Source organism: Stegostoma tigrinum, chromosome 3 (assembly GCF_030684315.1).
Source record: "Stegostoma tigrinum isolate sSteTig4 chromosome 3, sSteTig4.hap1, whole genome shotgun sequence".
Taxonomy (NCBI): Eukaryota; Metazoa; Chordata; class Chondrichthyes; order Orectolobiformes; family Stegostomatidae; genus Stegostoma; species Stegostoma tigrinum.
In genome coordinates, this window is record NC_081356.1 from 80,681,685 (window position 1) to 80,708,517 (window position 26,833).

Consider the following 26,833-nt stretch of genomic DNA (forward strand, 5'->3'; position numbering starts at 1 on the left):
ATCCTTTCTTTTTCTTTTTCCTCTACTTTTAATTGTTATTCAAACGGTTTCATTTCCTTCTTCTTTGTTCTGTCAGGCTATTTTTTCTTGTCTTTTTCTGTTGCCATTGTCTCTAATTCAAGCTGTTTCATTTGCAATTGCTAAAATTCAATCACCAATGATTGTGATTGCATTCTTGACAATTTTAAGTGTAGAGTTAATGCAGAAATTATTTTTCCTTTCAAAGAAACAGGCAACTCCAACTTCGACTTGTTTGCCAGTTCTCAAATCTTTGCCTTGCTTGTTTCTATAAAACTCAAACACTACTTCCACCCGTCCGAAACTCTTAGTGAATGAAAGAGCCATTATTACACAAGGCACACACTTTAAACCAACCAAATGCAACACCCAAAATAAAATTACCTGTGCCCACCAATATTAATAATCCTGAAGCCAACCTGGAATATGAGGTTTTGATTCTGTCAAGAGTCCCCAGTTTGTTATGGACCAGACCAAACACTGTCAAAATCATTAAGAAGATAGTCTAGCCCATAATGCTTTCTTATTTTAAAGGTAAGTGTAGGGTGTTGCGTTCCAGATGCAATTTGATCGGTCAAACTACTTGACTTTAAGCAAAATACACTTTATTTTTATACCGTTAAAATACAGACAAAATAAAAATAAAAGAAAGGAATTGGGTTAACTGTAACTCTAGCAAAATGCATAACAAAATGTGTTAACTACTGTTCCAAAATAATAATATCCCAGAAATACCACACTTTGCAAGGTGAATTTAGTAAAATAGATTGTTTCTCAGGCAATTCTAGCATGAGGAAAAGAACTACAGCTTTTGGCTGCCATAGAGAGAGGAATAAGAGCTTCCACATCCAGCTTCAAGATCCCAGCAACTACAGAAAGATACAACTTAAAATTCTGGTTCTGTGGGAGCTTGACTCTATCTATTCAGGCGGCTTCTATTGTTCCAATTTTAAAAAAAAAAGACCGAGGCCTCCCAAGCTGTTTACTTCATTGGCTTTGAGCAAATTGTTTGATCCCTCTGTCTCAACCTTTCTTTTTTCAAAAAAAAAGGACAAAATTATGCCTGTTACAGCCAGTGTATCATCATACCTGGGTTTTATAACTGCAACGTTGTTCATATAACCTTTATACTCCAGTCCTCAAGATATAAAGGCCAGCATTCCATGTGTTTTCTTGATTATATTCTATACCTGTCTGTGGTATTTTACATATCCATGGACCTGCACACTCAAATCACGTTGGACTCCCACTGTATTTAAGTTCATATAATCTAGAAACTAAAATTTGTGCTTCAGGTGTATTAATATCAGGCTCAATGACAATTTTGAAGAAAAGGATAAGTGTTACAACGTAGGGTCAACAGAATTTCCAATTTTATGCAAATCAAGACCATGAAACCAGCCAATAAAATGAATGACAGAGTTGGTTGAGGGACAAGAACAAGTAGGGGCATTTTGAGACCACTTTACACTTTTACTGAAAGATTGAACTACATAATTAGCATGACTGGCATGTAGGATTTTTTCTTTCATGGGATATGCTGCATGGGCCAACATTTATTAGCAATCACCATTGCTTTGGAGAGATGGAGGTGAACTGTAGTCCATTTGTGTAGGTACACCTACAGTGCTGTCATGGAGAGTTCCAGGATCTAGGCCCAGCAACACTGAAGGAGTAGTAATATCTTCCTAAGCCACAATGGTGAATGATTTGAAGGTGGTGGTGTTCCATGTGTATGCTCCCCTTGTTCTTCTAGATTGGAAGCAGTCCTGTATTTGGAAAGTGCTCTTGAAGGAATCTTGGTGAATTTTGTTCATCTTTTAAATAACACACAACTATGATTGTATGTCAGTGGTGAAGACAACAGATGTTTGTGGATGTGATGCAGTTCAATTGGGCTGCTCTGATCTGGATGGTATCAAGCTTCTCAAGTATTGTCGCAACTGCCCACACATAGGCAAGTCAGGCATACTTCACCACACTCCTGACTGATGCCTTCTATCTGGTGGAGAGGCTTTGATGAATCAGATGATGAGTTACCTACTGCAGGATTCGTAGTTTCTGACCTGCTCTTTTTAGCCACAGTATTTATCCAGGTGGGCCACTTCACTTTTTAATCAGTGGTAACCCCAGGATTTAATGAAAGGAATGGATTTGAAACCTTGTGTGCTGACCCTAATACGTGACCACTTGTGATTGGGGAAAAATACTCTGGTAAAGACCCAGTACCAGGGCTACCAGATTCAGGAGTTACAACCTTTAGTATAAATAACCCTGTCCAGAGTTAAGATTTTCATGGATTCGTTAGCATCGCATTTCTCGAGTCATTGTCACAAACAAAATGTGACCTTCTGCAAATTTAATGAATTTAACCAGCAGAAAAACACTCGGCTGTTTTTTTTTTTGAAATTGCAAACCCTTCGGATGAGCATAAACGCTCAAACCTAGTTTATCTTGTTAGTAATCTCATGCAGTTCATGCTGTGTCTTTGCCAGTACTGTTAATTGTTCTGAAATCTTAAGTTCTGCTTATAGACTTGCGCCTGTATTGGACGTCTTGTATTCTGCTTCTGTGCTAAAGATATTAAAGAATCCCTACATTGTGAAAGCAGGCCATTCAAGTCCGTACAGACCGTCTGAAGAGCATTCCTGCCCTGTTCTGTAACTCCTCATTTCCCACGATTAATCCACCTAACTTGCACGTTTGGACTGTGGGAGGACATAGACAGTTTCCTGAGTGTAGAATCGAATCCAGGTCTCTGGTGCTGTGAGGCAGCAGTGCTAACCACTGTGTCATCCCAGAGTTTTAAAAAAAAAATGAAGTTATAAAGTAGTATGAGAAGGGTTTAAGACATGTTACCTATCTGCAGGTTTCTTCTGCCATATCCCACTTTGAGATATTTAACCTCTGCTTATTCTATAGACGTATTAACGTGAAACTATGCTATAATTGTACTTAGTAGTTTGAATCCATTTGATTCTATAATGAAACGTTTTTAGACAAATATTGAGCAATCTGAATGTGGTGGTGAACCCCTTTAGGTACAGTGCCCAAGATTAGTGCATTGGTACTCTTATGTTGGAGTTCTTATCTAATTATATTATTTTTTACATTCGGTATCATATGCACAAATGAATAAAGTATACACAAACATTTTAGTTTTTGTTTCATTTTAATGTTTCAGTTTTAAATCTGTTTTTATTGAAAGGCTGCTTTAGCACATCTTGAGTCTCTGGCCATTGATGGTGAGCAAGCTCCCCCTCCAGCTCCTAAGGAAACAATTGAATGCTTACCACAAGTTGCAATTTCTGAGGGGCATAATGGTAAGTCACTTAGTATGTTTATAAATATTTGAGTATTATTTGATGCATTGATGTTTCTGAAAAGTATTTTGGTCACTTAAATTATTCGAGTAGGCCTTACGTCAATTTGGAAGAACAAATAAAATCATACAATAGAAATTTATTTGAAGTTAATATCACAAGTCTAATAGAATTGTAATTTCATATGCAAGTGTTTGATTTTTCTCCTCCAGAGAATAAATTGAGCAAAGAAACTGATTTTATCCCTCTTGTGAGTCAGAATTAGCTGATTTCAGCAGTGCAGCAGTGAAGTCTGGAATATACCTTACACATGCAATATAACAGAGACATGTAAATGACCTGATACTTGTCTAGTGACAAAATAGCAGTTACTGCCTAAATGACATCACGCTTTCACACTTGCCTTGCGTTCAGAAGGGCAATGACCCAATATTTAGTTTTTTTTAAAAATGATTTTGTGTCATGGACGTTGCTGCTGAGCCACATTTTAATGGCTGTCCCCAGTTGTCCTAAGAAGGTGGAAGGGAACTGCTTTAAATCATTGTGGAGGTGTGCTCCCAAAAATATTTGGGAAGGGAATTCTAAAATAATTGACTAAGCATCAATGAGGGAATTAATATACAGGCAATCCCCAGGTTACAAACAGGTCCTGATCTTGAGTATATGTGAGGCTGGATGAACACAGCAGGCCAAGCAGCATCTCAGGAGCACAAAAGCTGACGTTTCGGGCCTAGACCCTTCATCCTCTCTGATGAAGGGTCTAGGCCCGAAACATCAGCTTTTGTGCTCCTGAGATGCTGCTTGGCCTGCTGTGTTCATCCAGCCTCACATTTTATTATCTTGGATTCTCCAGCATCTGCAGTTCCCATTATCTCTGTTCTTGAGTATGTTCGTTAGTCGGTTTATATACAATTCAAAACACAATGCAGTACAATATAAAATAGCCATTCATAAGCACAAGTAACTGTTCACATGTCAGACTTTAAAAATGATGTGAATACACTCGCTCGCAACTATGAGCAATTGTAAATCAGACGCTGATCAGTCTGGGACCATTTGTACGGCTGAGTCCAGGTGTTCTGGAGTTTATTGGAGAACTCGGAAAGTAATGGTGATTCCACAACATTATTTTTGTTTATCGTTGTTACAGAGGCTGTAGAGGATGACGATGCTATTAAGCAATATCAGACAAATATAACCTGATATGTTTAATGATTAACAGAAGTTTATCTCTTTTAATAAGAAAGTTTTATAAGCAGTATTTTAATTAAATGCTTAATTTCTATTTACACATTATTAATCAAATCAATTATTCACTTTTTTCCCTTTTCTCAGTCTGAGTTCTAGCTGTAGTTCTGTTTAGAACTAATTTACATAAATGATTGGGATCTTGTCAATTAGCTGCAATGTAACTGTGCTCTGAAAAAGACAACATAAATAATTTGTGGAGATTAAGCAATATTATTGTATCTAAATAGAAAGATATTATTATGGAAAAGTATTAAGATGTTCTTAAATACAAGCTATTTCTTTTCATTTCAAAACGGAATTGTTCAATCTTGTCTTCGAGAGAGTACAGAGAAGATTCATCGGTATGTTGCCTGGGATGAGAAATCGTAGTAATGAGGAGAGACTGGGTAGGCTGTGTTTGTTTTCCACGGAGTGTCTGATGGAGGTTTACAAATTTGAGATGCATAGACGAGAGTAGATTGTGGGAATCTCTTGCCCATGGCAGACACAATACCTAAGACTACAAGGCATAAATTTAAGGTGAAGAGCAAGTGGTTTAGGGGAGATCTGAGAAAAAATGCCTTTGCCCAGAGAGCAGTAGAAATTTGGAACATGCTGCTTGAGGATGGTAGAGGCAGGAACTTTTGCAACATTTAAGAAGCATTGGGATGAGCACTTAAAAAAAAACAGGGCAGAGTAGGCTAAGGACAACGTGCAGGTAAATGGGATAAATGTGGCTTGGTGTTTGTTGGTAGGCATAGACTTCATGGGCTGAAAGGCCTATTTCTATTTGTATGGCTTTGTGACTCTAATTGGATATTTTCATATTGATCCTATAGGCCTGGAGCAATCCTGTGCCATCTGTTGCAGTGAATATGTAAAGGAAGAGTTGGTGACAGAGTTACCATGTCATCATCTATTTCATAGGCCATGTGTAACCCTCTGGCTACAGAAGGTATGTACTTCTGATCTGAATTTGAATGAATTCATTTAAAAAAGCATATCTGACAGTGAAATATTAGTTTGTTTTTATATTCTGATTGCATTTGGCTTACCTGCTTTTTTAAAAAAAGGGTTAATTTATTATTCATTTAGTATTTTTTGTAATCAGAGCTAATGTTTGAATTACATAACAGGACTTTATGTAAATATATTTATAGTAATATTTTTATTAACTGTAGAGAAAACTGAAGCTGTTGTTATCAGTCTTTCACAAACTTCATTTCCGAGCTGTTGAGTCTAACACTGGCACTGCTGGAACTGAAACACACTCTGATATAAGCTTTGGCCATGTGATCATGTAGGAATGAAATTTGCCATTTTTACCTATCTAACCTACGAATGGCTCCAAAGAGACAGCAATGTGTCTGATGCCCTCTGAAATTGTTCAGCACACCACTGAGTTCAAAGGCAGTTAAGGTTGGGGAAACAGATGCTGGCCATTGCCAATGAAAGAATAATGCAGAGGTACATCAGGCTTTTATTTGCTCTTTCCCTCTGTTGCTGATATCCATTTTCTCCGGTATCTCTGGGTCGTTCATAATGTCCTCCATTGCAAAGGCAAAATATTTGTTTAAATTATCTGCTTTTGCCATGTTCTTTGTTATCAGTTTTCCAGCTGCATCAAAAGGTCCCCCACACATTCTAACTGCGTTCCCTTCTTATGTACCCATTGAAGCTCTTTTTTTTTGATTATTTTAATATTTCTTACTAATTTACTTTTAAGATCAATTTTCTTACTCTTCCTTAGCTTTTCAGTCATCCATGGCTGGTTCCTAATAACAAGAAATTCCCATCCTTCTGTGAAACTCCGGCTTGCAACATCTGTGGAGAGAGAAAGTGTGTTAATGCTTTGAGTCTGCTTTCTCTTCACAGGTGCTGCCGGACCTGCTAAGTTTTGCCAGCAATTTCAGTCTTGGTTTGAGCTTCTCTCTATGTTTAAAGCTTTCTTAAAAGTACATTTCTTCTCTCAGCATATGTGCTCAACAGTAGGATTTTTTTATTCCCAGAAATAATCACCTCTAATGAGATCATATCTCGGATGTTCAGAGTATAATTCAACTAATGTATCAGTGCAATCGCGTTGTTCAGTCCACTTCTCCCCGTCAGCTGTGATGGTGAACAAATAACATTCATAAGTAACATCACTATGCATTCCAAGTATGTTTTCATAGCCTACAAAAGAATTCTGCCTGGTTTTTCTGCTTCCCAGTGAGATCTACGCTACAATACAGCTTGTAGCATACTACTTCTAGTACTGTGATAGCATGGTGCTGCTGTTTAGGTTTTTAAATTCATTATCTGGCTGTTTCATTATTTTATACTCGAAATGGAAGATCGTTCAGTTCTGCTTCATATCTACTGTAAAACCTTAGAGACGTCTCTTTTCATTTCTACATCAATATGAAGTAGAAAATGCAGGTATTTTAACTCAATCAAAGTTGTACTTGATGTTTTAAATGATGTATATTTAATGGCTGCCACAGACTGCCCACAAGGTACTTTCAGTAGCATTAGAGGTCACAAGACACAGGAAGTCAGCCTGTACACTAAGCACAACTTCACCACTACAAACAATTTCAGTCCGTTTAGTTGCAACTTTCTTTGAAAGCTACTATGCAGATGCAGCAAGCAATGAAGAGGGCAAGTGGTGTGTTGGTTTTCATTATAACTGTATTTGAGTATAGGAGTAAAGGTGTCTTGCTGCATTTGCATAGAGCCATGGTGATACCACATCAGGAGTATTGCATATAACTTTCTATTCTATTAGAAAAAAGTGGTAAGTTTTTAATATTTCTCTAAATTCCAATGATCCATAGGAATGTGGCATTATTTTATGAGGAGAGATTGAGGAGACTTGGTCTGTATTCCCTAGAGTTTCAAAGAATGTGGGGTGATCTAATTCATCAATACACAGTGCCCTGTTCTTTGCAGACGAACAGAACACACAAATGTACTGCAACAAAATAAGTGAAGGCCATTTACTGGTTCAATTGGAGTCGTCCGATTTAAAATGTAAATAAATCCTGGCTGTTACCAACTGTCTATCATCAATAGATCCATTGTCAATAGCAACATCTCTACCATAGTCCATTTCCTAACCAATCAGCAGTCTGCTCTCATTTAGTATAAATGAGAGGTTTCCACGTGAATTTGTATTCTTGCAAATTGTCCTGATGAGTGCAAAACAAAAAGCTTTGACAAAATAAAAACCAAAAGAGGTGCAGATGCTGGAAATCAGAACGTAAAACAGCAATTGTTGGAAAATCTCAGCAGGTCTGGCAACAACTGTGGACAGAAATGGTTTGGGTCCACTGACCCTTCAGGGGATCCAAACCATTAACTCTGACTTTACTCCACAGATGCTGCCAGACCTGCTAGCTTTTCCAGCAATTTCTGTTTTTGTAACTTTGATAAAATGCCTTCTTTAGCAATACTTCAGTTTTATACTACCCAATGACTATAAGTAGCGATATGACAATGATTAGATAATATATTTTCTGGCATGTTAATTGATGGATGAAACTTAGCCAGGATGCTATGGATTGCTGCCCTTGCCCTCAAAGTCACGTCATGATGACTTTCGCATGGACCTGAGCAGGCAGTTGGAGCTTTGATTTTAAAGTCTCATCTGAAAGACTGCATCTCTGATGTACAGTGCAGAAATTTAAAGTTCTGCCTTAAATTTTATGCTAAATTCCTTGAGTGGGATTTGAACCTGAGCACTTAATTCAGAAGTGAGTCTGTTATCAAATGAGGCATTCTTCAGTGAAATGCATTGTAAATCCTATGGTAATTCTTGAAATACTTTTGATAAAGAAACGATCATGATCTTTTTAAAAAGAATTGAGGACCAATTTTACAAGTCTGTCACAAATCGGCAAGTCCGCTTGCCGGTGATGATCTGCATTCACAAGTTTGTCCATTGAATTTACAAATGACTACAAGCCAGTTCAAGACTTTCAGTTAACTTGAATGCTAGCATTACAAGAATTATGGAAGTTCAAGGTTTATGGAGAAGTCATACAACCAATTTTTTTTCATCAACTTGCTGATTAAAAGTTGAGAAGAGTGGATGAGTAGATCAATTGTATTGGTTTTGCTAACTAACTTGTTCTCTTTCAGTCTGGGACATGTCCGGTATGTCGTCACATTCTATCATCAACGCTTCCTGAAACTGCTGCTACTGCATTTTTATCAGAACCAGAGATCCCTCCAACTTGTGGTGGGCCTGCAATAAGATGAAGCCAAAGTTTGCCAAATGAATGTCATAGGGAACTGCACTATTTGATGGGAGCAGAAAGTATGAAAAATATGTTTGTGATTTTACCTCTAGGCTTATTTTGTTAAAAGGCTGACAAAACTGTCGTACTACTGGTGAGGTGTTTAACTCTGCATTCTAATTATATGTAAAAAAATCTTCATTAATGGTTGTATTTTTGTGACAGAAAATTAGACCTTTTTTGTTGCTGTTAATATTAGGGGGCTGAATTTATGACGTGTTTGATTTTGTTTTCTCTGTTTAAATGAAATTAGAAATGGGCTTTTTGGTTAAAATATATCATGTATTTTGATGCTGGTATCTGTATTTGCACAGAAAGCTTAGGGCACAGATATATTAAGTTAATGTTTGGAAGTAATTCTAAGGTTTTTTTGTTTTGTCTAATGCAGTAACACACTGACTTTACATAGGGTGATGGAGCGTGAGGAAGTTGTCTTAATTCCATGGAATAAAAAAGGTTTAGTTTCTTTCAATGTGACCAGAACAGTGACCAAAAATGAAGACATCATCTGATTTCACAACAGTATTGAGATTGTTTCACCTCCAATAAACTGCATTATTAAAATTGCATGCTCTGTCATACTGTTTAAATGAAATTAAATTTTATTCTGGATTTAAAAACCTGAGGAAGTATTCTCAACACTTAAAACTGGAAGAGATTTTTGGAAAGATTTTGCTTTAGGTAATTTTATACGTGAAATTTTTTTAAGAACCTTTGAATTTTCTTTCTTGATCTGTATGCGCAAGAATGCATTATGACATGCATCGCTGCATGTGATGTATAGAATAGTGAAGATGTCAGTCTAAGCTAGAGTGTCACCTTAGTGCAAATTTGGGGAACTTCATAGAGGTTTTCTCTCTGTGAAGTCTAGAGCATTATTTCACAAAAGTCTTTGCTGTCATTATGTATGCAACATGTCTTTATGGCACCGCTCTATCATGTGCTCATTAGTAGTGGAACAACAGGCTGGGACCTTGCATGATTTCTGCCACCAACAAAATATTTAAAACATAGTCAGGCACCAGGTCTAATGCTGCAAGCCTGGAACTGCCATTTCTTGTATTGCTGCATAACTCTAAAGGACGTGGCTGAGAAGAGAAGTTGACACCACATTTTGTCAACGGGGACCTGGAGGTCAGAAGGAATGGCCTCTTTCCTCAGTTCAGATACTGACATCTCGGTGAGTACTAGGGTTGGGAGCACGTTCTGGTGAGTAAGTCACTGCCACGACTCTTCAGCTGTTTTAAGAAAATGCACCCCATGTCTCTAGCACTCAGGACTGTAGGAAACTAAGTACGTGCTTAGACTCAGGTTGTTGAGGATTCAATGGTCTTGGCTATTAATACATTATTAAAATGCACAGATACCAGAGCAGCAGACAGGTTCTTGGGGACACCCAGAAAACAAATCGAATAATTGAAAAAACCACTAATGCCACCTATAATGATGCTGGCTCCAGAACTTTTAAAATTCTAGCAGATATGCATCTGATTGTCTCCATGGACAGGTTGGCAGCTGCCATGGAGAGCCAAGCCCAGGATAATCTGTCTGCCATTAAGTATTCCGACCTGTCTGTACATTGAACCAGTGGCAAGGCAATAAAAGTGACAAGGGACCTTGACCTTGCTCCATGTTGACAAGGGCCACAATGGGATGCCTCTTTATGGATCTTTTGTAAACCTGAGCCAGATTTATACTCTGCAAGGCTTTTGGCACAATTACAGTAGGAAATTATTAGGTATGGTAGAAAGAATGAGCATGTTTCCCATCACCAAACTCCCTGCCCCCAAATATTATCATAAAAATGATAGCATTGCATGCGGATTAACTGGAAATGTTGTAGTCCCAAGATATGAGGTGAACAGTTTCCAGAGTGCATGCAGGCAATGAAACCTTGAATGTGTTTGGGAATTATAGAACTTGGATGAAATTTGATGGCTTGTCTGATGTTACTTTGGCACCATAGCCATTACTACGATTTAATGTTCACAGCTGTGAATGAATTTTTAAAAATTGTAATGTTCAGTAACCAGGATTGGTGTTAGACATAATTAGTCAATGCATGCAGTTCAATGTCCAGAACCTTGTGGTGATAAATTTTTTTTGTGTGTGTGTAATTGAGAGAGATAGACTTTGACACAATTGTCATATGAAAGATCTCATTATTCAGAAGTGGAAACAGTTCCAGCAGAGAATAAAAATAACATTTTCTCCACTCACTCAGGATGTGATGTGGAGGTTCTGGGAATTGGGAGGATGTGGTAGTAGCCATTTTTCATTTACACAGTGCACTTGCAATTTGGGTGTGGATAGAAGACATCACAGAGCTTCACAATACAGGTCACCTGGCTCAACTTGTCAATGTAGGTGACTCCCCTGTCCCCATGATCACTGCCCAGAAATAATCCAGCGAGTTCCTTTGCAACAAAAACAAAAAGTGCTGGAGAATCTCAGCAGGACTCGCAGCATATGTGGGCAGTGAAAGGATTTACTACTTAAGAATTATTCTTTTGTCTTGCCCTGGCTGGCAACCCCTATTGTTTTAATCCTCTTCATGTTTACCATGAAATCCTTTCATTTAATTGCTCATTACCCCACTTGACTGCTCCCTCAGTCCCCAAACCCCAGGCATACAGCTTAGTTATACACTTCCCTTCTATTTGAGGCCAGGTTAGGGGTGACATTTGGTCATTTCATTCCTCTCCCCACATTATCTCCCGTCTCTGCCACTTTATTGTTTCTTCTCCCTTTTTCCATTCAGCTGCTTTCGCAACTGTTACGGTCCCTTCTGTATTCCAGCATTCTGCTTTTTAATCTCCAAAATTGACTTGCTAATTTGCCCACCGTAGCAGTGGACCTAGATATCCCCCCTCAACTTTCAGTGGGCACAGTGTCTAGGTCTGAGTCTGGCCCACCCCGATAACCTGGAAGGTTAGTCTTGACGTTTGTTTCTTTATTTACTCCTAAGACATGGACATTGCTGGCTGGCCAGCATTTATTGCCCATCCTTAGTTACCTTCAAGAAGGTGGTGGTGAATTGCATTCTTGAACTGCTGTAGTCCATCTGCTGATGGCTAATAAGTAGCCAGACCTTTGAAGCTCACCAACTTACCACAAATCCTTAGACAGTTTGCAAGGGATCTGAGGACAGAGCGCAGCCAACTTCTTGGACTCTAATGAAGCAGAGCCCCTGATTCTGAATGCCCCTGTGACCAACTGACTAACAGGTGATGCTATCGATCTACTGTGCTCCTGCCCCTTGATTGAGGACCACATTCCTATATCTTTGAGACATAGCCAATTAGTTGCAGCACATTGTGCATTTTCTGCACAATCTGCTGGCACATAGTACAGCGATGAGACTGGCGTAATTCAGGTGCTGTCTAGCTGCAATTCTTTCTCCTTGACTGATCTCTGCTTCACCCAAAAGGTAAGGAAACACGGAAGTACTGAGTCTTAAAGTTGTGAATGAGGTAGCAAAGTGCAAAATGTTGAGGAAAGGCAGAGATTCTATAAGACTCCAAGTACACACACACTGAGCACTAAGAAAATAAGGAAAGAACCCCATCAGTTTACACAATGTGACTTGCCAGCATCAGATTGTATGATGTTGGGAGTTTCAAAGTACAGTATTGAACTGGTGAACTGTGTCATGATGTGGTGGGGATGGGGGGAGATGAGAAAGTGTGGGCTGGGTCACAAGAACCTGTGCTGGTTTTCATGTTGGGAATTGTCACCATGTGGATTTTCTCTGCTGACAATTGGTAAATTGTTACCTATTCTCATATCATTTTATGCAATGGGATATTTACCACTCATTAGTGAAGTTCTTGCTCTTCTGTTAAAATACTGGCTGGAAAATGTATTTTCTTAATGTCAAGTGTCTCTTTTTTGATCTAACCATCTTTCTCTCCCCCCCCCCCCCCCCCCCCCCCAACAGACTTACCATTGCCCACAATCATTCAAGGCATACAAAGATTCTACCCATGTTGTTTAAACTTTGAACTTGGGTGCAGCAACTCATTACTAGAATCTTATTTCCCAAAAACAGACATACTTCCCAAAAGTAGACAATTGCTTGAACAAGTATCGAAGACTGGTTGGCATATATTGACATTTCTGGTTTTTCAAATGTATTATTTTCAGAAACTGGAATGAAGGCAATGAGATTGATATCGGTGACATCAGGATTTTCTTTATATACATCTAATTATACCGGTTCTTAGAATTGCCAAGAAGATTTGTGCACTTGTGTAAGTAATGCAGTTTAGGGAACAGACTGTCATTCTTTGAGCTTTGTGATTCAAGTGATGGTGTGTTAGGTTATGTTGGGCAGGACAGAGATATCAGGCTAGGCTTTTGGGGTATCATCAAGGGCAATTTCTGGAAAAATGTCTGAAGTAGTGTGGGTACTCAAGTCCAGTTTCATATTGAAGTGAGCAACAGAAGATGGCATGAGTAAACCTGTCCTGAGCATGATAGAACTGGTGCCATGACAATCTCCAAAATAACAGCCTAAAATGGAAAAATTCAGCCCTTCTAATAGTGATTTCATCTTTTCTATTCTTTTTCATATCTTCAGCTCTTCTAAACTTCCTTTTCACCCTGAGTTCCTCAGTTCTGAGGAAGGGCCACTGGACCCAAAACGTTAACACTGTTTTCTCCTCTTCAGATGCTGCCAGACCTGCTGAGCTTTCCCAGCAGGAGAGTTTTTGTTCCTGATTATGTATCTGCAGTTCTTTTGGTTTTTCATCTGCGTCCATGTGTTTCAGAAATGCTTTGTACATTCCACACAGGAACTTAAATATCTGTGTTGATATCCAGATTATGGTGGCGATATTTTGAAGCAATGTGCAACTCAGAAATTATCATAAAACCCAAAAGAACTGCAAATGCTGTAAATCAGGAACAAAAACAAAGTTGCTGGGAAAGTTCAACAGGTCTGGCAGCATCTATGAAGGAAAAATCAGAATTAATGTTTCAGGTTCAGAAGATCTGAGGACATTATCATGACTTAAAGTTAGTACATATACTTTCATGCCAGAATCACAAAGCACGTACATCCTGCATACAACGAAAAACACTAGCTAAATTGCTAAAGTTGTAAAATGTACGCTTGTAATGCTAAGAAAAGATGGAGCAGTGAAGAGAGATCTAGTGTGGTCTTATAATAAGCCAAGATATTAGGAATGTTTTGGGCAAAATCTTTTTATAATATGCTCACAGGTACACAATCTAATATTAAGAAAGAGGTACCAGTCACACTGATGAAAGGTCAAAACCACCTCAGGTGGTGATATCCTGGAATTGACTAGAAGGCTGCATATTTAAGAGACTGAGACGTCTTCACATGATGCAGCTGTGTTTTCTACTTTCAAAATTTATTCCTTTGTGCTATTTACCAAAACAGTACTGCTCTTAAGAAAAAGTTCAATGAATGCATTTATAAGGTGCTTGAGTTATTTATTTTATATGCACTACCATCACAAAGATGAATTTTACATCTAAGTAACCTGTGCAAAAAGAAAAATAATTCAGTGTGTGTTTGAAGGTTTGCCTGGTTGTCTGCTGTAACTTTGGCAGCAGAGTAGTGGACACACCAGAAACCAGCATAAACATGATACAGAAAACACTTTCATTCATGAAACACAATCAGGTGTTTTAAATGTCTTTCAGTGATCAATCTAGATTATAAACAGACAAACTGCTATTCAGTAATCATATCAAACACACTGAACCCTGACTTTGTTCAACATGCTGAAAGTTGGGGAAATCAGACTAAGGAAGTGCTCCTTCACTTTTCCTAATTTTCTCACACCGTAGACATTGATTCTTACTCTATTACAAGGGACAATGCAACTGATTAATGAGTATCTAGTATGTAATTAAGACATATTTTATTTCAGTATGGAAACTGATGTGTCACATCTAAAGTATGTGAGAGATTTTCATTGCCAATGTTATCCAAGCCAAATTATCTTCAAAGACATTGAGCAGGAGGCTGAGCTGCAGACACTGCAATACATAAGGAAGAAAATTATCTGGATATTTTGTACCAGGAGGCAGTCATTCAATAAGGTGGGGTCTTCTCATTTCATCAGCAGTCAGTGATTACTCTCAGATAATAAAATGTGAGGCTGGATGAACACGGCAGGCCAAGCAGCATCTCGGGAGCACAAAAGCTGACGTTTCGGGCCTAGACCCTTCATCAGAGAGTCTAGGCCCGCAACGTCAGCTTTTGTGCTCCTGAGATGCTGCTTGGCCTGCTGTGTTCATCCAGCCTCACATTTTATTATCTTGGAATTCTCCAGCATCTGCAGTTCCCATTATCAGTGATTACTCTGAGATTGGTTACAGCTTCACTCAAATACACTCGTTTCAAATAAATACTAATTACCTATATTGTACTCAACCTTCCACTAATTCACAAACTACCAGTGCACAGAAGTGCATAATACAATACAAACCCATGTGCAACAGTGTAGATGATGCACATGCAGTATGCACATTCCAGTCCCAGAAACAAGTACAGATGGAGTTTTTTTTTTAAAAAATGCATTCGTAGAATGTGAGCTTTGCTGGCTAGACGGCATTTATTATCAGATGGTGGGTGACTTGGAGGGCAACTTGAGGGTGGTGATATTCCCATATATCTGCTGCATTGTCCTTCAAGATGGAAGTGGTTGTGGGTTTGAAAGGTGCTGCCTGAGGATCTTTGGTGAATTTCTGTAGTGCATCTTGTTGATAGTACACACTGTTATTTTGAGCATCATTGTGGAAGGAGTAGATGCCTGTAGATCACAGAACCCCTATGGTATGGAAGTAGGCCATTCAGTCCATCGAGTTCACATTGACCTTCTGAAGAACGTCTCACCCAGAACCACTTCACTACCCCCATCTGCACAATTCTGCATTTCCCATGGCTAATCCACCAAATCTACACATCCATGGACAATATGGGCCATTTACCATAGCCAACCCACCTAATCTGCACATCTTTAGACAGTGGGAGGAAACCCATGCAGTCATGGGGAAAATGTGAGAACTCCACAGTTGCCCAGAGGTTAGAATCAAACCTGGTTCCCTGGCACTGTAAGGCAGCAGTGCTAACCTCTAAGTCACTACGGTGCCCAGATGTACTGTTAAGCAAGTGGGCTGCTTTGTCCTGGATTGTATCAAGTTTCTTGGGTGCTGCTGGGGCTGCATTCAGCCAGGTAAATGGACAGTATTCTGTCACACTCCAGACTATGCCTTGGACATGATGGACAGGCTTTGGAGAGTCAAAAAACATAGTTATCACAATATTCTTAACCTTTGTCCTCCTCTTGTAACCACTGTTACTATGGGGTTGAGTCCAGTTGAGCTTCTGGCCAATGATAACCCTCAGGATGTTGATAGTGGGAGATTCAGTGATGGATAACACCAATGAGCATCTAGGGGCAGTAATCAGATTGTCTCTTATTGGTGATGGTCATTTGTGTGGTGTGAATGTTACTTAGCACTTGTCAGCCCAAACATGGTTATTGTTCGTATCTTGTTGCATTTGGACATGCTTCAGTATGAGTTATGAAGGGTGCTGAACATTGTACAATTGTCAGTGAACATCCCCATTTATGACCTGGTGATGGAGGGAAGGTGATTAGTGAAGCAGCTGAAGGTGATTGGGCAGAGGACACCACCCTGAGGAACTCCTGCAGAGATGTCCTGGATCTGAGATGACTGACCTCCAACAACCTCAACCATCTTCCTATGTGTCAGTACTGACTCCAACACCTGAAGAGTTTGTCTCCTGATATTCATTGATTCCAGTTTTGCTAGGGCTCCTTGATGCTACGCATCAAATGCAGCATTGATGCCAGGGGCTGTCACACTCTCCTCATTTCTAGAATTCAGCTCTTGTCCAGGTTTGAACCAAGGCTGTAATGAGTTCAGGAGCTGAGTAGCCCTGGCAGAACCCAAACTGGGTGTCACTGAGCAGGCTATTGCCTAACAGGTGCTGCTCGATAGCACTGTCAATGATACCGCCCTATCAGTATACTCTTGATCATCTGTAAAGTGATGGAAGATAAGTGGTCAGGTAGGATTTGTCCTGCTTTTTATTTACAGGATATACATGAGCAATTTTCCACATTGTCAGGTAGCTGCTAGTGTTGTAACTACTGGATCAGCTTGGCTAGGGGACAAGTTTTCAGTACTTTTGCCGGAATATTAGGGCCCATAGCCTTTGCAGTATGCAGTGTCTCCAATCATTGATATCACAGTGAGTTGAATTGGCCGAAAACTGGTATCTACTGCTGGGGTCCACCGGAGGAAACTGTAATGGATCATCTACTCAGCACTTTTGGCCGAAGACTGCTGTGAAAGCTTCAGTCTTGTCTTTTGCACTGATGTGCTGGGTTCTTCCATCATCAAGGATGGGGATCCTTGTGGAGCCTCCCCCTTCACTGAGTTGTTTAATCGCCCACCACCATTCACAACTGGATGTGGTAGGGCTGCAGAGCTTAGATCTGATGGGGGTTGCTTAGCTCTGTCTATCACTTGCTGCTTATGCTGTTTGGCATTCAAGTAGTCCTGTTTGGTGGCTTCACCAGATTGACACCTTATCTTCAGATATGCCTGGTGCTAGTCCTGGCATGCCCTCCTGCACTCTCCATTGAATCAGGTCTGATGCCCTGCCTTGTTGATAATATGAGTGGGGAATATGTCAGGTCATGAGGTTACAGATTGTGCTGGAGAGCAATGTTACTGTTGATAGACCACAGCGCCTCATAGACGCCTAGACTGGAGTTGCCAGATCTGTTTGAAATCTATCCCATTCAGAACAGTGGTAGTGCCACACCACACAATTTGAAGGTGGCTCTTTGTCTCCAAAAGGCCTGTGCAATGGTTGCAGTTACGGACACTGTCATGGGCCGATGCATTTGCAGCTGGCAGATTGGTAAGGATGAGGTCAAGTACATTTTGCTGTTGTTGTTTCCCTTACCACATAGCTGCTAGATTGGGTCTGCAGTATGTCCTTTAGGACCTGACCAGCTTGATCTGTAGTACTGCTGCTGAGCGACTCTGTGATGGGCAGTGAAATCCCCCACCCTGAGTACATTTTACTCCCTTGCCATCTTCAGTTCTTCCTCCAAATTTTGTTCAACATAGATGAATACTGATTCATCAGTGGAAGAAGTACAGTACAGGGTAATCAGTAAGACGTTTCCTTGCCTATGTTTCATAGTCATGAGACTTCATGGGGTCTGGAGTCAATGTTGAGGCCTCCACTGTTTCCTGCCTCCTAGTGATATTGGAGGCTGGGACACAGTAAAGGTATAATTCTGAGAGTATGACCATGACTAAGACTGGCTGTTGCTTGACTAACCTGAGACAGCTCTCCCAATTTTGGCACGAGACCCTAGATGTTGGTAAGGAAACCTTTGCAGGGCTGTTTCTGCCATTGTCATCCATCCAGTTTCCTATCTTTGAGATTTTGTAGCAATTGGTACAACTGAATGGCTTGCTAAACTGTTTCAGTGGACGACTGAGAGTCAACCATATTTGTGTGTGTGTGTCTGGAGTCACATGTAGACCAGATAAGTTGAGGATGACAGATTTCCTTCCCTGAAGGATATTTGTGAACTAGATGGGTTTTTCTGACAATCAACAATGATTTCATGGTCATCAGCAGATTCTTAATTTCAGAGTTTTTAAAAATTATGTGAACTTAAATTCCACCATTTGCTGTGACAGGATTTGAACCTGGGTCCCCAGAACATTGGCTGAGCTTCTTGAATTCGAGAGTTTAAGCAATAATACCACTAGGCCATTGCCTTCCCCAAGAATGTCATTATTATGTTTCCAAAACTCTGAATATCAATTTTGTGGGCTTTCATGCTGAGTTTCTGTTTGTGTGCTCTAGGGACTTACCTCTGCATCATACTTCTATATAAACACACACTATCATACACACAAGAGGTGGTATAGGTAAAACTTCACGGCCAATAGAAGATCATATTCATTAATCATATTACAACATAATCTGCAACCTCATGGCCTGGCACAGCCATTACCATTAAGCCACGGGATCAACCCTGGTTCAGTAAAGAATGCAGGAGGGTGTTGACTACTTAAATCACGGGAAGCTCTTAGACAGGAACAGATAAAAGCAAACATGCAGTGAGCATTAAATATGCATATAATTTATTTTCGTTGGTCAGGATTGTGTTTCAGATTATTTAGACTAGCAGTAATCAGTAATAAATTGACCCAAAAACATCATGGTGGACAGCTCTGTGCAGAAATACATTTTCAAGAGCTCTTACCAAAATGACTGTTGCATTTTAAAAACAAATTATTTATTTCACATCAAAGAAATATCACTTCTGACATTAAGCTAGACAAAACTAATAATTAGTGGGAGGCAATTATTTATGCAGAGGAGTCTGGCCTAATGTTACACTTCGCATAAAAAGCGACTTCTTAATATTTCTGGAAATAAAAGACTATAATAATACTGACAGACCATTTATTTATTAGAGATTACAGTATAAATATCAACAACAGACTTGTTAGTGGTATTTGGTCCAATATAACAGAAGCGGTTTAGAACAAGTCCGCAATTCACAAGAGCGCAGAATACAGAGAAAGTGATAACTGGCAAAGTCATTTCAAAATCCCTGTAAATTCAATGTAAAAAAAAGTACAAAATAAATAAATGTTACAACAGAGTATTGTGTTAAAATTACAAAAGACAAGTATTTCTGTCTATGATATTTTGAACATTACTCCCCCAATGGTCACATCAGAATTCAGCCTGATTTTCATTTATTTTTGGGGCAGAAATATATATACATCCCTAAAAGTAAAACTTTAATTTTAAAGTGAACATTTACTTTTAAAAGTATATTTTAGTCTTAAACTTTCTGTCAAAGGCATTTAAAAGAATCACTTAGTTCCAGTGTTGAAAATGTCTTTTCTTTAAAAACAGAAGCTTAACATTGGAAAAAGAAAAGGTGCACTTTTATATATTAACAAAAATCAAAATTTCAGTCTTTATTCTGGCACACAACTGGAGCTTTTGAAAAGCACAGCACAATTTGATGTTTCACTCATTGTTACTGGCAGGGTTTACAAGTTTAATGGCAGAGAACAACTATTTTCTTCACATAAAAGCAATATGTATGGCACAGATCAGAAAATTGAAGGCTTATCGTCATTTGTCTTATGGCAGCATGAAATCGGAGAATAATGGGATATTAGTTGAGATTAATCTTTACATTGAAACACTGATTAAAAAAAGCCAAAGCACTGTTTTTATATATGGTCACATGTACATCAGGAGAAAGGGCAGGTCTATTCTTTGTAATTTTGTTAAATGAACACAATAGTATTGATGCTAAAATATTTGGATTTGTGCTAACCAGAATAAAGGTGCACTTCAAACTCATGCTACATAAAGGCATTTAGACAGCATATACAGGAAAGCTTTTATTCATTAATTTGGCTTGGCTTCAGCTTTAGGTGGCTTTGTTGAGAGATCACTGCATTAATTTCCTGTACCACTCAAAACAAAAGATTGAAAAAAATCATATGCATCTGAACAGTGACATATTATGGAACATGTGTGGCACTCTGATATGCAATCTCCCAAACCTTTCTTCTCCACTTAATGTTTACTATTTCCCCCAATTAAAATTTCAACAATCTTTACAAATTTTAAACAAAATCAGTCCCATCTATTAAAAATATTTTTACCTGTTCATGAGACTACTTAAGTTCTCACTAGACAATTCTACGACAGAACACAGCATTTTGCTTAGGATTCTAATGCTGTAGATATTTAAAAACATTTTATTGCTATAAAATGTCACATGAAGTTCAGAGTACACAGTTTAATTCTATGATAACAAGGTGTGGAGCTAGATGAACACAGCAGGCCAAGCAGCATCTTAGGAGCAGAAAAGCTGACGTTTCGGGCCTAGACCCTTCATCCCGAAACGTCAGCTTTTTTGTTCCTAAGATGCTGCTTGGCCTGCTGTGGTCATCCAGCTCTACATGTTATCTCGGATTCTCCAGCAAGTGCAGTTCCTATTAGCTCTGAGTTTAATTCTATGATGGGCTTATTATGGAATTCGGAATGTAAATTTAAATATATTTAAAAGCAGTTAACTTAGTAGCAGCCTTGTTAAAATTATGCCATTCAGGCAGTTCAAAAGTGGCTACTCGGCTGGTATCATGGACTGAACATTTACTTTAAGACGTTGTTCACCCACCACTCCAGAATGGAAGCATGATGTAGTAGTACAGTATTCATGATAAAATCAAAGCCTCCTTACTGCAGTTTTGGTCAATCAGAAATTATTTTCACAACAAAACCATTTCTCAAACCCAATAAATTTACTGACTTTACAGTAACAATACTCAGTTTGCAAAGAAACAACTGTATTATGACAGCACAACTTACCAATAAAGCTGAAACTCTGCTGTAGCACTCACTTCACCAGTTTGAAAATACCAACAATCCTGTAAATATTTAACATTCTTAGAGCACAAACATTTTGTGTGGAACTTGCCATACATCTATTGTCCATTCTTAATGCTGATTTTGCTTTAAAGCACCAAAATGCAGGCAAATATTTACTGTCTGTGGACTTGTGCATAAACATAAACTTGATTGGTTTTTGGAACAAAAGCATTTGCAATGGATAGGCTACAACACATCAAATAAAATCAGTAGAAACTTTGTTAAACAATGTTATGAAATACATGCTGCGCAAAGTACTTAAAATATACAAAGCACAGCTTGTTTAGTTTCTGTCAACACAAGTCTAACCTCACATCTGTACCCATAAAATTCCTACATATTGTACTGCTGTTTACAAGATGGGCTTAGTTCTAGCAGTACTGTAAATTGTACTATTTTCTGCAAGTTCTAAACTCAACAAAAATCAAAATTGACTAAACATATCAAACAAACTGATACATCAGTTCATACTTTGTAAACAAATCTGAAAAACAAAACCATGGAAATATTAAACTAAACAGCTGGGACTCTTGCAAACATTGCCATTAAAATCATGATTCACAACAGAGGATTTCAATTTGTTTCACGTTTCTTCCTGCAAATCAGTTTGGCTTTAGTCATACATTCCAAATACACAGATTAGATGCACTATAATCATCTTCAATCAAAATTTTAGAAAAGGATTCAGAAACGGGCAAACATGTAACAATCCACGATTAGTGAAACACGGGATCCAACTGTGAATCTAGTGAATGAATGAGGCTGATTCACTGTCACACTAGTGATCCTTTATCAGAGCATTATTTTCAACAATGTGACAATGTGAAAAATATAAATTGGAACCAACCATGAAACGCTACATCAGAAATCTAAACATATTATGCTTTGAGACAGCATATTTCATTACAGGCCCTTTCTCAAGGTCTATTGTGATCATTTAATGCTCACATTCATGTCAAAAGTGGGTGTCAATGTGCTGGCCACATTATTTCACATTGAAAACTTTGCCTCAGCAATGCAGCTGATGAAACCCATTCCCGCAGAATGCTCTCCACTCGATTTTGCACTCTGTCAGGACATGCCTACACGTCAGCAACAAATGCTAGTTATGGAGGATTTTGTTGCTTTAGCATGCATATGAACCTAAGGCGCCTCGATAATGATAGGATATGTACAATTTAACCAAAATTGGTGCGTATGTCATCACTGAATCTGGACACGAAGTGGTCCTTTCTAAACTGTGATAAGACAAAATACATCTAGCTATTAAGCTTCTGTCAGATCTTTTGAGTGTTGAAAGTATATTCTATCATTAAAATCAATACTTCAAATTTGGAAGGTTATTGCTGAGAAATAACACAAGAATCAGCATCTGGCACGCTTCTCTGATCCTATTTCAATTTGTCATTAGAAATTAGAGGAAATAATTATTTCAGACTATCTGAAAGCTGGAGACATCCATATGGAGACATATTCAAAGGGTTAACTTATTCACATCAACATACGGACAGCAAAACAATGTGATTCCTGCTAAACCTTGGTCAAGTGCCTACTGCTGGCAAGATATTTAAATATTTCAGTAGTCAGACGTCAAGGTGCATTTTGAATTCAATAAGATCACAGATTTCAAAACTGAAGTAAACAAAAAAGTGTTAATGTTTTTCATTTAAAAAAGCGAGAGTACTTGCACTGTACAGTACAGTACAGTACTTTGGAATCTCAAACACATCACAGAAGGCTGATCTTGATGTCTTCAATAATAGCAACCCAAAAAATTGTGTACGTAAGTGATCATTGAAGCAAACAATTAGAGAAATGTCTTGCTGGTATATGGTCAATCTGGCCAGTTCAGTGCTCTTGAAAATATGTGGAAACAATCACTGTCTCAGGAACATATTTTCCTGGTCGTCTATAGTAAATATTTTTGAGTCTGACAACAGTAATTTAAAATCATCAGCTTTGGGGTCAGCGCCACAGAAAATCTTGTACTGCATTTCAATAGCACCAAATAAACATACCATAAACAGATGTGCTATATTTACATTTTATGAAAATGGCAACCAGGGAACTTTGCTTCTTAATTAGGTGTGTGTTTTCGCAATTTTTTTTAATGCTTTGAGAAGCCTTTTCTCCTTGATATACCTTACAAATTCTTACGGGCATAAAACAAAACAGGAAAGAAATACTTAAAGTTGCAACAAAAAAAAATGCTGATGCAATATAACAAACGTATGTCACATTAAATACAATATATTGGAGCAAAAATGGTACTGTATGACTCCTGATGTTTTGCAATAACTGAATAGTGAATTTCCTACAGTCAGCATTTACACCTTGTGTTACTACGTTATCTTCTTCTTGATGCACAAGAGTTCTTTGGACACATCACTGAAATTTGGTCGATTTTCTGGTTTATATTCCCAGCATTTCAGCATTATGGTATATATTTCCTCTGGACATTTCTGCGGTGGTGACATTCTGTAACCTGAAATAGTTTAAAAACATTTTTAAAGCGACAATTCTCTTCTCTTGTTGCACTACTCCAATGTTTTCAGGCAACTTGAGTACAATAGTGCTCTTTACAGGGCACAAGTTTCTTTCTAAGATAATAAAATGTGAGGCTGGACGAACACAGCAGGCCCAGCAGCATCTCAGGAGCACAAAAGCTGATGTTTCGGGCCTAGACCCTTCATCAGAGAGGGGGATGGGGTGAGGGTTCTGGAATAAATAGGGAGAGAGGGGGAGGCGGACCGAAGATGGAGAGAAAAGAAGATAGGTGGGGAGGTAGGGAAGGGATAGGTCAGTCCAGGGACGATGGACAGGTCAAGGAGGTGGGATGAGGTTAGTAGGTAGGAGATGGAGGTGCGGCTTGGGGTGGGAGGAAGGGATGGGTGAGAGGAAGAACAGGTTAGGGAGGCAGAGACTGGTTGGACTGGTTTTGGGATGCAGTGGGTGGAGGGGAAGAGCTGGGTTGGTTGTGTGGTGCAGTGGGGGGAGGGGATGAACTGGGCTGGTTTTGGGATGCGGTGGGGGAAGGGGAGATTTTGAAGCTGGTGAAGTCCACATTGATACTATTGGGCTGCAGGGTTCCCAAGCGGAATATGAGTTGCTGTTCCTGCAACCTTTGGGTGGCATCACTGTGGCACTGCAGGAGGCCCATGATGGACATGTCATCTAAAGAATGGGAGGGGGAAATGGAAATGGTTTGCGACTGGGAGGTGCAGTTGTTTATTGCGAACCGAGCGGAGGTGTTCTGCAAAGCGGTCCCCAAGCCTCCGCTTGGTTTCCCCAATGTAGAGGAAGCCACACCGGGTACAGTGGATGCGGTATACCACATTGGCAGATGTGCAGGTGAACCTCTGCTTAATGTGGAAAGTCATCTTGGGGCCTGGGATCGGGGTGAGGGAGGAGGTGTGGGGGCAAGTGTAGCATTTCCTGCGGTTGCAGGGCAAGGTGCCGGGTGTGGTGGGGTTGGAGGGCAGTGTGGAGCGAACAAGGGAGTCACGGAGAGAGTGGTCTCTCCGGAAAGCAGACAGGGGTGGGGATGGGAAAATGTCTTGGGTGGTGGGGTGTGAGGGATGTGTTGCGGGAAATGCGGGAGACGCGGTCAAGGGCGTTCTCGACCACTGTGGGGGGAATGTTGCGGTCCTTGAAGAACTTGGACATCTGGGATGTGCGGGAGTGGAATGCCTCATCGTGGGAGCTGATGCGGCAGAGGTGGAGGAATTGTGAATAGGGGATGGAATTTTTGCAGGAGGGTGGGTGGGAGGAGGTGTATTCTAGGTAGCTGTGTGAGTCGGTGGGCTTGAAACGGACATCAGTAACAGGCTGGTTGCATGAGATGGAGGAAGAGGTGGGGTTTGGGGCCTGTGTAGGTGCGGAAGAGGGACTGTTCCACGTAACCTACAAAGAGGCAGGCATAGCTGGGGCCCATGCGGGTGCCCATGGCCACCTACACAGGTCCCAAACCCCACCTCTTCCTCCGTTACATTGATGACTGTAGCCGCGCCGCCTCTTACTCCCCAGAGGAGCTCGAACAGTTCATCCACTTCACCAACACCTTCCACCCCAACCTTCAGTTCACCTGGGCCATCTCCAGCACATCCCTCACTCTCCTGGATCTCTCAGTCTCCATCTCAGGCAACCAGCTTGTTACTGATGTCCATTTCAAGCCCACCGACTCCCACAGCTACCTAGAATACACCCCCTCCCACCCACCCTCCTGCAAAAATTCCATCCCCTATTCCCAATTCCTCCGCCTCCGCCGCTTCTGCTCCCACGATGAGGCATTCCACTCCCGCACATCCCAGAAGTCCAAGTTCTTCAAGAATCGCAACATTCCCCCCACAGTGGTCGAGAACGCCCTTGACCGCATCTCCCGCATTTCCCGCAACACATCCCTCACACCCCGCCCCCGCCACAACCGCCCAAACAGGATACCCCTCGTTCTCACACACCACCCCACCAACCTCTGGATACAACGCATCATCCTCCGACACTTCCGCCATCTACAATCCGACCCCACCACCCAAGACATTTTCCCATCCTCACCCGTCTGCTTTCCGGAGAGACCACTCTCTCCGTGACTCCCTTGTTCGCTCCACACTGCCCTCCAACTCCACCACACCCGGCACCTTGCCCTGCAACCGCAGGAAATGCTACACTTGCCCCCACACCTCCTCCCTCACCCCGATCCCAGGCCCCAAGATGACTTTCCACATTAAGCAGAGGTTCACCTGCACATCTGCCAATGTGGTATACCGCATCCACTGTACCCGGTGTGGCTTCCTCTACATTGGGGAAACCAAGCGGAGGCTTGGGGACCGCTTTGCAGAACACCTCCGCTCGGTTCGCAATAAACAACTGCACCTCCCAGTCGCAAACCATTTCCACTCCCCCTCCCATTCTTTAGATGACATGTCCATCATGGGCGTCCTGCAGTGCCACAATGATGCCACCCGAAGGTTGCAGGAACAGCAACTCATATTCCGCTTGGGAACCCAGCGGCCCAATGGTATCAATGTGGACTTCACCAGCTTCAAAATCTCCCCTTCCCCCACCACATCCCAAAACCAGCCCAGTTCGTCCCCTCCCCCCACTGCACCACACAACCAGTCCAGCTCTTCCCCTCCACCCACTGCATCCCAAAACCAGTCCAACCTGTCCTTCCTCTCACCCATCCCTTCCTCCCACCCCAAGCCGCACCTCCATCTCCTACCTACTAACCTCATCCCACCTCCTTGACCTGTCCGTCGTCCCTGGACTGACCTAACACCCTCCCTACCTCCCCACCTATACTCTCCTCTCCATCTTCGGTCCGCCTCCCCCTCTCTCCCTATTTATTCCAGTACGCTCACCCCATCCCCCTCTCTGATGAAGGGTCTAGGCCCGAAACGTCAGCTTTTGTGCTCCTGAGATGCTGCTGGGCCTGCTGTGTTCATCCAGCCTCACATTTTATTATTTTGGATTCT

The 26,833-nt window shown here is 40.5% G+C and overlaps 2 protein-coding genes across 20 annotated transcripts in view; one reads left to right on the forward strand and one right to left on the reverse strand.

Moving 5' to 3' along the window:
- Positions 1-9,421, forward strand: part of pja2 (praja ring finger ubiquitin ligase 2) — a 67,546-nt gene extending 58,125 nt beyond the window's left edge. For all 12 annotated transcript variants that reach the window (XM_048526921.2, XM_048526923.2, XM_048526922.2 and 9 more), the window contains 3 exons: positions 3,227-3,341; positions 5,411-5,526; positions 8,697-9,421. In XM_048526921.2, the coding sequence (XP_048382878.1) occupies positions 3,227-3,341; positions 5,411-5,526; positions 8,697-8,816 (351 nt within the window). In that variant the 3' untranslated portion in view covers positions 8,817-9,421. The remainder of the gene's footprint in view (positions 1-3,226; positions 3,342-5,410; positions 5,527-8,696) is intronic.
- fer (fer (fps/fes related) tyrosine kinase) overlaps positions 6,298-26,833 on the reverse strand; it is a 277,908-nt gene continuing 257,372 nt past the window's right edge. For 6 of the 8 annotated variants that reach the window (XM_048526914.2, XM_059644701.1, XM_048526915.2 and 3 more), the window contains exon 19: positions 20,851-23,847. In XM_048526914.2, coding sequence (XP_048382871.2) covers positions 23,705-23,847 — 143 coding nt within the window. In that variant the 3' untranslated portion in view covers positions 20,851-23,704. Of the gene's footprint in view, positions 6,396-19,350; positions 19,516-20,850; positions 23,848-26,833 lie in introns of those variants that run through there. The other 2 variants (XR_007247151.2, XR_007247150.2) reach the window with 2 other exon arrangements.